At 31.9% G+C, this 14,411-nt stretch overlaps 2 protein-coding genes across 3 annotated transcripts; both read left to right on the top strand.

Moving 5' to 3' along the window:
* LOC130957384 (UPF0664 stress-induced protein C29B12.11c) lies at window positions 1-3,414 on the top strand. Its single transcript, XM_057884249.1, has 5 exons — window positions 1-323; window positions 710-821; window positions 2,271-2,342; window positions 2,438-2,652; window positions 3,092-3,414. The coding sequence occupies exons 1-5, from the start codon at window positions 208-210 to the stop codon at window positions 3,201-3,203; spliced, it is 627 nt and encodes a 208-aa protein (XP_057740232.1). The 5' UTR covers window positions 1-207; the 3' UTR covers window positions 3,204-3,414.
* A 9,230-nt stretch (window positions 3,415-12,644) lies between these two features.
* Window positions 12,645-14,030, top strand: LOC130961946 (photosystem II reaction center W protein, chloroplastic-like). Of its 2 annotated transcripts, none has more exons than XM_057887996.1 (2): window positions 12,645-12,869; window positions 13,431-14,012. In XM_057887996.1, the coding sequence occupies exons 1-2, from the start codon at window positions 12,770-12,772 to the stop codon at window positions 13,754-13,756; spliced, it is 426 nt and encodes a 141-aa protein (XP_057743979.1). In that variant the 5' UTR covers window positions 12,645-12,769; the 3' UTR covers window positions 13,757-14,012. The 2 variants fall into 2 exon arrangements, with proteins under 2 accessions (XP_057743979.1, XP_057743980.1); XM_057887997.1 differs by having other exon boundaries at window positions 12,666-12,869; window positions 13,443-14,030.
* The last annotated feature ends 381 nt before the right edge of the window (window positions 14,031-14,411 follow it).

Genomic DNA, 14,411 nt, shown 5'->3' with positions numbered 1-14,411 from the left:
CAGGGAATTTGTTCTAGAAATTCTATAAACGCGCGAGTTCGGTGCAAAATAAGACGTTGCCAACTTGCCATCATTCATTCCTTCAAAAACCCTCCAAAACCAACCAAAATCACAAAACAAAACCCTTCTTCTTCTTCAAGATAAACATTATTCGCATACTGTGATTGTGAATTTTAGATCTTCTAATTGAATTGAATTGGTGCGATTATGGCTTTGAATCCTCAACTCTTACCAAATTGGATGCCCGTCCCTTTCGTCAACGAGATGTTCGTCTTGTCCAGAGATGGCGTCGAATTCGAAGTCGATAAGATTCCCGATTCTCCGTTGGTTTTCCTTCTCTTTCCTTTCAATTTTTCTTATTTTATCTTCAATAATCAATTTTTTTGTTAATTACTTTCTTCAATTTTGGGTTAATTATTGATTCTATGGAGAGTGAAGACCTAATTGATACATTGAAAAACATAAAATCTATTTTGGCTCTATTGATCTGATATAATTGGAAATTTCGGTAGAGAGTTATTGACTGTTGCAATTTTCTGGTGGTTAAGCACTAATGTGATCGATATTAGTAACATTATTCGTAGTTCTCAGGGACTTGTAGCTAAATGTTGCCAATGTTAGTTATTTCAAATTTGTGTACAAGGTGTTTTCTATAATGATCATTATTATTGTTTTTAATTTGTTTTTGGTTCATGTGTGCATGGTTCAGAAATGCTGGGGGTAAACTCAAAACAAAGGGAACAATCTATTTGTCGAATATAAGGATGGTCTTCGTTGCAAAATCTCAAATTGGTCACTTCTATGCTTTTGATATGCCTCTGGTATGTTGTTTCTGCTTCTCTACTTCTTTCACGTTTGTTATTTCAGGTTATGCGCTTAATTAATAATTTAGAGTGAACTCCTATCTCGTCCCTTCAAATTTTGAAATGGCAAATTCATCCTTCAAAATTTTGGGGAAGGAAAAATGGTGAGGATTAGTTTTTCCACACAAAGGATTAATGTGTCCATCTTGGTCCAGTGGCAAGGGATGGATTTATTTGATATGTGAATCGATAAGGGAATGGTTAGGGATGACATTGGGGGTTTAGGGCAGCCAACTTTAGGAATTAGAAATGTATAAATCCTGAACTGTCTTTAAGATGAAAACCCCTGCACGATCCTTAGGGAGTAAAAGATATCGATCGCACCGGACGTCATTAATTAGACAGAGTCCCTAAAAGTGACTAATAGCTGATGTCTGTGAGTCTTTAGGAGCCATGTTATGTTGTCTATATTTCTCAAGTATTAATGTGTCTGAGGCTATTTTTCTTGCTATGAACTTTTGGTTTTCACGGTAAAGAAGACCTTGACATACATAGAAGTTAGAGCTAAGTTGACCCGAATCTAGGGATCTTTACCTTGCCACAGCCACAAACAACTTAATTCTAGGTGGTTCCAGGAGCAGCCTCCAATAGCTGAAGGTTTTATGAGTTATGCATCAAAATGAATGACCACAATCCACCGCCTCTCTTTTTGATACTGTCCAACACTATCTTGGAGATAAAACATTGAGGGCCAGGTAATTCTTTTAGGAGACAAATATTGTTAGACCAACTAATCATATTAAGATTTGAGAATGAGAGTCTTGATTTGGCAGTGAGAGGAAGGTGGTGGAATATTCAGTTGGAAAGCTGGGAATATTGGTAAATATACATATCAATGGTTTATAATGAGAACACGAGTATGAAGTTGTCTACTGTCTGTTCCATTGTTTATTTGGTCAACATATTTCTTTAAGCATCTTTGATGATGAAAGTGTTTCATGCCGTGGCATTATGAGTGAAATACATTTTACTTTTCAAGTGTAGCATGTAGCCCTGTTTTTTGTCGTATTACTTGTAGATTATCTTTCCTTACATCTTAACTCTTTTGAAGGATGAAGATTTACTTTTTAAGTGAAACTGTCTCTTTAACAGTAACATGATATATATGAATTGACATTATCAACACATAAGGCATTTAAAAAAAAATGTAATTCTTTGAGGTCTGATTATTAAGTGACTTAGTTCCTTTGATATTTGATATGAAGTGACTGGAGGTTAACCTTGATTTGGCTTAGTTGGAAAACTATTATTCCACTTAAAACTCGACCTTATAGTAATACAATGTACTTTTTTCTGCATTTTTGGTTCTGTATTGGTAACCATAAGTAGCACAATATATATATGCGCTATACTATTATTGTCTCATTATTTTTATCTTGCTGATCCTTATTTTTCTTCATAATGCAGCTTTATGTTCATCATGAAAAATTTAACCAGCCAGTGTTTCACTGCAACAATATTTCTGGACAAGTTGAACCAGTAAGTATATATTTTCTATTTTCTAGCTAGCCACTTTTTCTCTGAGGTACCATGATTATTTGGTCTTAATCCTTGAACTTATGAAATTGCAACAGGTAGTTCCAGATGAGCAAAACAGAGCACTCTACTCCACATACACATTCAAGATCTTGTTCAAAGAGGGTGGCTGTGGAACCTTTGTTCCTCTCTTCTTCAACTTGATTAGTGCAGTCAGACAGTATAATCGACAGCCATTTGTGCAGCCAACACAAACTTGGGTGGATCCGTTGCAGGCAGCTCAGACTCCTGTTGATGAGATGATGAGACATGCGTAAGTGAAACTTTTTGCTTTAAATTTATGTTAGAAATGAAGACATTAGAGTTAGGGAGAGGGTCCGAGTAGATAATAGGAAAGAATGAAAGATAGTACGAACCTTCTTGGAAAAGGCTTGTAGAGGTTCTGGTGGATCAAATGAAGGATAATCATGTATCTTTAGTTAGACGGAGACCCAAGAAAACTTTAGAAAGATTGTTTAAGAGATTTAAATAATAATCTATAAAAGAGCACTATGTTATTGTTTGATCAATGTAGCTGACGCTACCTAGTGAAAGAAAAAGGGGAATAAATAATTCTTGTTTGTTGCTATGTTTCTTCAATAGGAAGATGATTGATTATCCTAAGAAATCTTAATTATAAAACAAAGAATAAATTGCTTTTTAAGATTATAGTATACTACTTATTATGTCTTCCTCGTTTTGAATTTTTGCAGATACGTTGATCCTAATGATCCAACAAAAATATTTCTACAACAACCTGGTACTGATTCTCAGCTTAGGCGTCGCACATATCAGCAGCAGCCAGGTGCAGGCCAACAACTTTAAAGTCTCTGAAACTGCATCTTCCTTCTTACCCTACAGCGTAGGTGTTTATAAATGTGGAACTGGGTATTACTATTGCTGTTATGATAAACATGATCACGTTGTGCAATCAATATATATTGCTCTTTGAAGATTCTGATGTGTATGGTATCGACAGATATTTGTGTAATTGTGTTCCTTTTTTGATTGATGACCGATTGGAGTCAGTTTACTATGAAGTGTGCAACATTTCTTGTACATAGAAACAGGACTTCAAATATATATATTCTCTCTCAGCAACAAATTGTTTATAATGTCTCTACGAAAAGTGCTTGATTAACACATTGAAAAGGATTAGTGCCTATTTGTAACAATAACTAAACGATGAATATATAAATATCGTTTACGCGCTTATTCTTAGATCACACGATATATAACACTATTCAACAAAGTTCATAATGTATATACACATTATATATAAAGTTATCTACATAATTTGTAGTGTAATTAAGAATTTTTGGGAACGGACCGAATTATTTCAAGTTTGACTACCAATTCTTTTCCACAACAGTCCAATCTCCATGCACACGTAAACACTTGTTTGGTTAAAGCTTCTTTTTCTTAAAAGAGTAAAAAGGTCCCTTTAGGTAAAAATCAAATGTCTTAAAATTTTAGTCTTGTGATAAGTTCAAAAGGACGTGATGCTCATTCAATATATGGGTGGCTGATTTTTTCTATGAAAAATGAAGTTTTCAAGTCAAAATAATATTAAATGAAGTTTTGAATGTTTAAACTTTTGTATTTATAAATAGGAGGCTAAAGCCTCAGGAGAATTACAACAATAAAAATATTAAATATTCTTCATTCTTTCTCTCTTTCTTTTATACTATTCTTTCTTATATTCTTTACTGTAATATTATTAAATATATCTATTAATATAGTAATTCTAGTGAACATTATTACTAGAGCTATCTAATTATTATTCATATTTTATATTTGTTACCTCTTCATTATTTATTTAGTTATTTTACAACACATTATTAGCACGAGATTGATCAAATTTTTAGGAAGACTCAGGTAACAAATTTTTATTATGTCGAAATTTTCTCATCTTGAATTCAATGCTCTTGATATATCTGAAAACAATTATTTATCATGAATACTAGATGCTGAAATTCATCTTGATTCAATGGATCTTGGAGATACCATTAAGGTTGAAAATAATGCATCCCAGAAGGATAAAGCCAAAGCCATGATTTTCTTCGTCGTCATTTTGATGAAGAATTGAAAAATGAATATTTCACATTAAAAGATCCTACAAATCTTTGGAAAGACCTTGAAGAAAGGTATAATCATAAAAAAATGGTGATACTTCCTCATGCCCGATATGAATGGACGCACTTGCGTTTACAATATTTTAAATCCATAAATGAATATAATTCTGCAATGTTTCGAATCACCTCACGAATGAAATTATGTGGGGAAAAGATAACTGACCATGATATGTTGGAGAAAACTTTCTCAACCTTTCATGCCTCGAATGTGCTCCTGCAGCAGCAGTATCGAGAGAAAGGGTTTAAAAAATATTCTGAGTTAATTTCTTGTATTCTTGTTGCTGAACGCAACAATGAATTACTTTTAAAAAATCATGAAGCGCGTCTATCTGGCGCCGCCCCATTTCCTGAAGTAAATGCGGCAAATCATTACCCTAGAAGAGGTAAATGGCAAGGTTTTAATAACAAGAAAAATTATGGAAGAAAAAAGAATTATATTCAAAAGAGAGAATCTCACCAGAAGTGGGATAAAGAAAGAAATATCAGGCAGAATAAATCAACAGAGGATAAGTGTTTCTTTTGTGGTGGAAAGTGCCATTGGTCACGTACCTGCCGTACCCCAAGGCACCTAGTCGATCTTTACCAGGCATCTTTGAAAAAGGACGACAAGGGAAAAGAGTCGAATTTTGTTTCAAGTGATGCTAAAAATTCCACCACTCATTATGATGTATCTGATTTTTTTGAGGATCCTGAAGAAAACATTGGTCATTTGATCAATGATGGAATAGTTTAATGTGTGAAATTGTTAAGTATTCATGTAAATAAATAATGTAAAGAACTTATTATTAAGTTTTATTTTTTATGTATTGAAGTTTCAAATATGATGTATATAAATAATGAAATATTAATGTTGATGAATTTTGAAATCATTAAATATGTCATGTTTTAAAATAAAATTTTAGTATATGACATTATTTTTATGTGCAGTATTTCTTAGAAAAATAATTCCGATCAAATATTCAATTTAACTGTGCGTATTACTCATTTTATTATTATTTGTCTTTGAAGGGAATGGTAAGGATATGTAATGAAGATGTATGCCTTGTGGATAGTGCAAGTTCGCACACTATTCTCAAAAGTGATATATATTTTACCCATCTGGTGTCAAAAGAAGAATGTGTTAATACTATTATTGGCTCAGGCAATGTGATAGAAGACTCCGGAAGAGCTATAATTTTGTTTCCTGGAGGAACAAAATTCATAATAAATAATGCACTATTCTCTACCAAGTCTCGAAGAAACATGTTGAGCTTTAAAAATATTCGCCGAAATGGATATCATATTGAGACTATGAATGAGGAAAATCATGAGTTCTTATGTATCACAACTCATGATTCAAATAAGAAAGTTATATTAGAAAAATTACCCTCACTTTCATCTGGGTTATATTATACCAAGATTAGTGCAATTGAATCACATGCCATTATAAATCAGAAGTTTACTAGCCCAAATGAGTTCATAACTTGGCATGACTGATTGGGTCATCCGAAAATAACCATGATGCGGAGAATTATTGAAAACTCCCATGGACATTCACTAAAGAACTAGAAGATTCTTAAAACTAGTGAATTTTGTTGTGCTGCATGTTCTCAGGGAAAGTTAATTTTAAGGCCATCACCAGTAAAGATTGGATTTGAGTCCCCTGAATTCCTAGAAAGGATTCAAGGTGATATATGTGGACCTATTCATCCACCATATGGATCTTTTAGATATTTTATGGTCCTAATAGACGCATCTTCGAGATGGTCACATGTGTGCTTATTATCTTCTCGCAACATGGCATTTGCGAGATTATTGGCTCAAATTATTCGATTAAAAGCACAATTTTCAGAAAATCCAATCAAAGCAATTCGTCTTGATAATGCTGGTGAATTTACTTCCTAAGCTTTTGATGCTTATTGTATGGCTAATGGAATAAGTGTTGAACATCCATTAGCTTATGTTCACACACAAAATGGGTTAGCAGAATCACTTATTAAACGCCTCCAATTGATTGCTAGAACCTTACTTATGAGAACAAATCTCCCAACCTCGGTTTGGGGGCATGCTATTTTACATGCCGCAGCACTTATTCGTTTGAGACCAACGAGTTACCATCAGTTCTCTCCTATGCAATTAGCTTTTGGCCAGCAGGCAAATGCTAGAAAGCACCGATACGACACGGAATACGGACACGACACGATACGGATACGTCGACACGTTCTTTTTATAAAAAATTGGATACGACATGTTTATGATACGTTGTGAATTAAAATTTAAATAATATATTAAATTAATAAAATATCTTATTGTAAATATAAGAGTAAATATAATCGCATAAAAAAGTCTTAAAATTATGCAATTATTAAAAAAATAAAAAATTTTAATCCACTCTTGCCATCTCGCTAACAGAAAATGTATCAATTTCTTCTCCTTCAAGTCCATCATCTGCAAACACCACAACTTCTATTATCTGCAAACACCACGCACCACACAATGTAGTTCTTCAGTTTGTCTTCAACCTCTGTATCTTCTATTCTTCTTCTTCTTCAATATAATGCAGAGAACCAAGAACGGCTAAGCTAGTGAGTAAGTAAGCTACCAAAGACAAACGGTAAATAGATTTAGGTTTTGATTTATTAATTATTTTTTTTAAATTTAAATTTTGATTTATTTTAATTTTAGAATATTTTAAAATTAGGAAGAAAAAATTAGTTAATCGGGCCATAAAATCACAAAATCAATTGAAGATTTTCAGTCCAGCAAAAAGATCCGTCTCATGAACATATGAATCGGATCGAACTCGTTCGGATTTGTGGCCGCTCCACCAAAATTTTACACCGCAAGAAGACACGCCGCCGATACGCTCGTTTGAAGTATCCACCGCGTGTCAGCGTCGGATTCGTGTTCGACATGGATACGCTGGCACCATGAGAGAATCCGTGCTTCATAGCCCAAATGTTTCCCATTTAAGAATATTCGGGTGTGCGATATATGTTCCCATTGCACCACCTAATCGCACCAAAATGGGACACCAAAGAAAATTGGGGATATATGTTGGATATGATTCTCCTTCTATAGTGAGGTATCTTGAAATACAAACTGGAGATGTATTTAAAGCCCGGTTTGAGGATTGTCATTTTGATGAATCAAAATTTCCAACATTAGGGGGAGAGAATAAGCTTCCTGAAAAGGAACTTAATTGAAATGCATCATTGTTGATGCATTTAGATCCTCGATCAGGGCAATGTGAACTAGAAGTTCAAAAGATTATACATTTGCAAAGAATAGCAAATGAATTGCCTGATGCATTTTCTGATACAAAGAGGATAACCAAATCTTATATACCAGCAAAAAATGTCCCAATTCGAATTGATATCCCAGTAGCACAAGTAGCCACTGAAGCAAATTTATGCCAGAAGCGTGGCAGGCCTGTCGGTTCCAAAGACAAAAATCTTTGAAAAATAAAAGAGGTAAATACGATTCTTGTTGAAAAAGACATAGTAAAGATACCTGCAGTTGTTCAAAATTCTGATATAACGCCAGAAGACGTTCAGGTACCTGAAAATTATGAAAATGACGAGATCTCGATAAATTATGTCTTTGCAGGAGAGAAATGGGACCAAAATAAGACAATTGTCACTGAAATATTTGCATATAATGTGGCATTAAGTATTACGCATGAAAGTAAGGATCTTTAGCCAAGATCAGTTAAAGAATGTCGACAAAAAAATGATTGGCCAAAATAGGAAGAAGCCATGAAGGCTGAATTAGACTCATTTACAAAATGTGAAGTCTTTGGACCTGTAGTCCATACACCTGAAGATGTAAAACCTGTTGGATACTGATGGGTATTTGTGAGAAAACGAAATGAGAAAAATGAAGTTGTGCGCTACCAAGCCCGACTTGTGGCACAAGATTTTTCACAAAGGCCTAGTATAGATTATGAAGAAACATATTCTCCTGTAGTGGATGCGATAACATTGCGTTATTTGGTCAGTTTATCTGCATATCATAAATTGCATATGCATTTAATGGATGTGGTAACAACCTATTTATACGGCTCATTAGATCGGGATATCTATATGAAAGTCCCTGAAGGACTAAAGATATCTAAACCATCCAATGAATATTCGCAAGGGTTATACTCAGTCAAATTGCAAAGATCTTTATATGGTCTGAAACAATCTGGACGAATGTGGTATAATCGTCTTACTGAGTATCTGGCCAAAAATGGATTCAAGAATGATGATATTTGTCCATGTGTTTTCATAAAGAAATCTACATCTAGATTCATTATAATTACTGTGTACATTGATGATTTAAATATCATTGGGACTTCTGAAGAGATTCCAACAATTATAAAAACTCTAAAAGAAGAGTTTGAGATGAAAGATCTTGGAAAGACTAAATTTTGTCTCAGCTTGCAGATCAAGCATACAAAAAATGGGATCTTTATTCATCAAGCGACATACACAGAAAAGATCTTGAAGAGATTTTATATGGATAAGTCACATCCCTTGAGTACCCCAATGATTGTAAGGCCTTTGGATGTGGAAAAGGATCAATTCCGTCCTAAAGAAGAAAATGAAGATATCCTTGGTCCTGAAGTACCATATCTTAGTGCCATTGGAGCGCTAATGTATCTTGCTAATAATACACGACCCGATATGTCATTTACTGTGAATTTACTAGCAAGATATAGTTCATCTCCAACCAGAAGACATTGGAGTGAAATCAAACAAATCTTTCGATATCTTCATGGAACAGTTGATATGAGATTATTTTATCCGTATGGATCCAAGTCACAACTAGTTGGCTATGTAGATGCTGGATACTTGTCTGATCCATACAAAGGGATATCTCAAACAGGATATCTGTTCACATATGGTGGTACAACTATATCATGGAGGTCCACGAAACAAACTATTGCAGCAACCTCCTCTAATCAAGCTGAAATACTAGCGATACATGAAGCAAGTCGCGAGTGTTTTTGGCTCAGGAATTTGATCCAATATATTCTGTCATCATGTGGACTGATTGATCATAAGATAGCTCCAACTGTCATGTTTGAAGATAATACAACATGCATTGCTCAACTTAAAGGCGGATACATCAAAGGTGATAGAACAAAGCATATTTCTCCCAAATTCTTCTTCACTCATGATCTTCAAAATCAAGGGACAATTGATATCTAACAGATCCGCTGAAGTGATAATCTGACAGATTTATTCACAAAGTCACTCCCAAAATCCTCCTTTGAAAGATTGGTACATGAGATTGGGATGCGTCGATTTCAAGACATTAAATGATGTCGATAAGAGGGGGAGACCGTACTCTTTTTTCCTTGGTCAGGTTTTTTTCCCATTGCCTTTTTCTTGACAATGTTTTTAATGAGGCAGTCCCTATCACAAAGGATATTGTACTCTTTTTTCTTCACTAAGATTTTTTCCCACTAGGTTTTTCTTTAGTAAGGTTTTATGAGATATAATCCTAAATGGTTATCTAAGGGGGAGTGTTGTGATAAGGTCAAAAGGGCGTGGATGCCCATTCAATATATGGGCGGCTGATTTTTCCTATGAGAAATAAATCTCCCAAGCCAAAATGATATTAAATGAAGTTTTGAATGTTTGAACTTTTGTATCTATAAATAGGAGGCTAAAGTCTCAGGAGAATTACAACAATAAGAATATTAAATATTCTTCATTCTTTCTCTCTCTCTTTTATACTATTCTCTCTTATATTCTTTACTACAATATTATTAAATATATCTATTAATATAGTAATTCTAGTGAACATTATTTCTAGAGCTATCTAATTATTTTTCATACTTTATATTTGTTACCTCTTCATTATTTATTTATTTAGTTATTTTACAATATTTAGTACTTTCTTCGCAAGATTTAAAGGTTTGTTTGGGTGAGTTTTTAAAAAATGATCTTTTTTTAGTTATCTTTTTTTTAAAAGATCTTATGAAAAAGTAAAAATAATTTTATGTTTGGATATTTCATACAAAAAGATCTTTTTATTTATCAATTATGTTTGGGTATAACGATATAAAAGTACTTATTTATTTATTTATTACATGAAAAACATCTTTTTTTAAGAAAAAAAAATCTTTTTAAAAAAGATGTAAATTACAACTTCTCAAAAAAGATTTTTTTCTAATTTTTCTAGTGCTTTTACTTTTACTACTAGAAATTTGTCAAACACGCTAAAATATAAAAAAAGATATTTTTTATTAAAATTTTTTTATCAAAATAATGGCGTCCAAACAAACATTTAATTTGCTTGTATAAAAGATTAATCATTACTTAGCAAATCTATGTTATTTACTGATTTGGTAGCGTTATTAGTCCCAATTTGTATGGTAGTAAACGCTATGTTTGAAGGGCAGTGCTACTGTGTTGAAACTAATATTTTTCAGCTGGTGCTGAAATGAGTTGGTCACGCTATATAATAAACGCGTGTTGCTGTTAGTGTGACAATGGAAGCTGTTGGTGTGACAAGGAAAAATCAAAAGGTAAGTAGAAACAGCAGAATACAGTAATTGGTCAGCATAATGTCGGAAAATTAAACCAAAAAGTTTGTATAAATTGAGGTGGTTATAGCTTGTTAATTTTTATTACAATTGAGTTTTTTCATTTTTTTTTGTTACAGTAAAATTTTTTGGTAAATAGGTAGACTGGACTTACATTGTGTAGGAATAATCCAATATTTTGAAAATAAACATTTTAATACTAATACATTAACTAATACTCCTACATAAATTAACTAACTTAGTTCATAAATTCAAGAAAAAAAAAACTTACTTCATAAATTCTTATTTAATAATAAATGGTTAAATTGTTATCAAATAAACTAAATATTTTATCTTTTAAAATATCAACTAAACTAATATATTTACAGATCGAACTTTTAATTTTTTTAATATTATAAAATATTTTTTTATTGATTTAAATTGGTTATCCTCTAATACACATTGAATCAACCTATTAACAATGAAGATTTCTATGGTTGCTGTTTTATGGCTTTCGGCCAAGATGAGGAAGTCAGAAGCAAAGTTGTCTTATAATTTTAAAATTAATAAATATTAATTTAAAGTTAGAAAAAAATGGAGTATGAATTAAATGATTTAAAAATAAAAACTGTAAAAAAAATTAATTTTATAATTTAAAAATAAAATTAATTAGATTGTGTTTCGTGAAATGAGTGAGAATGTTATTATTTAATTAACTGTATTAAATCATTGTTAATAGGTTGATTCAATGTGTATTAGAGAATAACCAATTTAAATTAATAAAAAATATTTTATAATATTAAAAAAATTAAAAATTCGATCTGTAAATATATTAGTTTAGTTGATATTTTAAAAGATAAAATATTTAGTTTATTTGATAACAATTTAACCATTTATTATTAAATAAGAATTTATGAAGTAAGTTTTTTTTCTTGAATTTATGAACTAAATTATCTAATTTATGTAGGAGTATTAGTTAATGTATTAGTATTAAAATGTTTATTTTTTAAAATATTAGATCATTCCTACACAATGTAAGCCCAATTTACCTATTTACCAAAAAATCTCACTGTAACAACAAGAAAAAACCCAATTATAATAAAAATTAATAAATTATAACCACCTCAATTTATACAAATCTTTTGGTTTAATTATCTGACACCATCCTTTAATTACCTGACACTATTCTGACCAATTACTGTATTCTACTATTTTCATTTACTTCTTAATTTTTTTTATCATACCAATAGCTTCTCTTGTCATACCAACAACAACACATATTTATTATATAGTGTGATCAGCTCATTTTAGCACCAGCTGAAAAATATTAGTTTCAGCACCGTAGCATTATTGCTCTTGTTTGAAATGATAAATACGGTGGACAGAAACAGAATATTAGAATAGGGATATTGAAGAAAATGTTACTACTAGTATTCTTTCTTCTAAGGTGCATATTGTCTCATCAACAGTTAAAAGAACATTCTAGGAATTTTGATTTTTGAACATGCGACTATGCGAGTTTGGTTCCCCGGATGAATTATTTGACACGTGGATGAAAATGACTGGATTGCACAGATACGAATATCTAAGGACTATCCATGATTTGTTGTGCACTAATAGTGCCGTTTTTAACTTTTTATATGACAAATTTGATTATAGTTATGAAAGAGAACACAAGTAACTTGGCAATACTCTAAGATAGTAAGATCACTTGGTCTTCTCACTCCATAACCAAACCACAGTTACTGAAAAGAGAAATGGAAGCAACCATCTCAACTACCTCCACAGCCTCATCAATCACGCGCACTAGCTTTGTACAAAACAGACCTCTTGGGAACTCATCCTCTTCTATTCTTGGTAAGTTTTTATGTAGAACACCATAATATATATGTAAAAACTAATTTTCTCATAAACTTAAATTTTGTGTGAACATATTGATGGTCTTATATTACCCAAAGACAACAGAAGATAAAAGGAAGGAGGGAGGGAGGGGGAGAGAACTATTAATATGAGAGTTGTGATAAAGTGGATCAATTATTACTTTCTTGAGAATTTGAAGGAACTTTGAGATTTTGTCCTTCAATTGTGGGACATAGATACATGTCACAATTGATTATGGAAAAATTAAATTCAAAAGTTTGTCTAACTTATACTTATTCTAGTTTATTTTTCAAACATGAAATAAGGTTATGCTATTTGAATTTGTTGAATAACTATATTATTATTAATAAAAATTTAAAGAGGAGCTGGGCCAGAGTAATTCACTCGCTGAATGTTATTGTTGGGCTTTTAGCCTTTAGGTGATGTTAGTTGATAAATTAACCTTAGCTTTTTCCTATCGACCAAAAAAAAAAAAAAACCTTAGCTTTTTCCTTAAATTCCTTTAAGACTACTCAATTTTTGTATATATATTTTTAGCGTTGCCTACAGTGTCAAAGTTGGGAGGAAGAATAAGGTGCTCAATGGAAGGAAAGCCTTCTATTGAGGAAGAAAGTAAGTCAAAGATGGGAATGGGAGCCTCATCATCCATATTAGGTGTCGCCATTGCTACAACCATGTCAAGCCCAGCAGCCATTGCATTGGTTGATGAGAGAATGAGCACTGAGGGAACTGGGCTTCCATTTGGGCTTAGCAACAATATTCTTGGGTGGATCCTTTTTGGTGTATTTGCTCTTATTTGGTCTCTCTACTTTGTATACACTTCAACTCTTGATGAGGATGAGGACTCAGGTTTATCCTTATAAGTAAGGAGACTTGTACCAATGACAAATTGTCTTTTAAAGAGAGAGAACTTTTTTATTTAAATTAACTAAATATATTATTTGTCGGAAAAAATATTACCATTTTAAATTAACGTTACACATTCTAGTACTGGCCCAAATTTTATAAACAACACAAGAATTTAGGAGAAGACATATTTCAAAAAAAAAAAAAAAAGGATATTGAGGATATGAGATATGCTCTGCATAAAATTAGGGTTAGTATATTTGGGAGTACGTTTTATCAAGGGATTTATTCTAGATGTAATCTCTCGCTTGTTTTAGTAAATTAAATTGATCAAATTCAATTTATTTAGATATTTTATTTGTTGATAAATTAAATTGAATTAATTCGATTTACGTGTATTTATTTAAATCGAGTTTGTTTGACTTAATTTATGTAAATTTATTTAGAACAGTATGTAATCAGTTTCTATTCAGGATATCTACATCATTTTAATTTCTGTTTAATTTATTAACATAAATTATTCTAAACCGATATATTGAAAATTATAATTCACGTACTCTTTTAAATACTAATTGGAACCATATTAACATTACGATCTTAACATATCTATTCATATATTTTTTATTTACCTTTGATAAATAAAAATGTAAAACGTATGAATTGATTTGCTAT

This window comes from Arachis stenosperma, chromosome 2, assembly GCF_014773155.1.
Source record: "Arachis stenosperma cultivar V10309 chromosome 2, arast.V10309.gnm1.PFL2, whole genome shotgun sequence".
NCBI classification, from domain to species: domain Eukaryota; kingdom Viridiplantae; phylum Streptophyta; class Magnoliopsida; order Fabales; family Fabaceae; genus Arachis; species Arachis stenosperma.
The sequence above is the reverse complement of the archived record's forward strand: the minus strand, read 5'-3'. Positions and strand labels throughout refer to the sequence as shown.

Bases quoted from the DNA above. Each gene is read 5' to 3' on its own strand.
- LOC130957384 (XM_057884249.1), top strand. From the start codon at position 208: ATGGCTTTGAATCCTCAACTCTTACCAAATTGGATGCCCGTCCCTTTC. The intron at 324-709 runs GTTGGTTTTCCT...TGCATGGTTCAG, and splicing joins GATAAGATTCCCGATTCTCC to AAATGCTGGGGGTAAACTCA. The intron at 2,343-2,437 runs GTAAGTATATAT...AAATTGCAACAG, and splicing joins TTTCTGGACAAGTTGAACCA to GTAGTTCCAGATGAGCAAAA.
- LOC130961946 (XM_057887996.1), top strand. From the start codon at position 12,770: ATGGAAGCAACCATCTCAACTACCTCCACAGCCTCATCAATCACGCGC. The intron at 12,870-13,430 runs GTAAGTTTTTAT...ATATATTTTTAG, and splicing joins CTCATCCTCTTCTATTCTTG to CGTTGCCTACAGTGTCAAAG.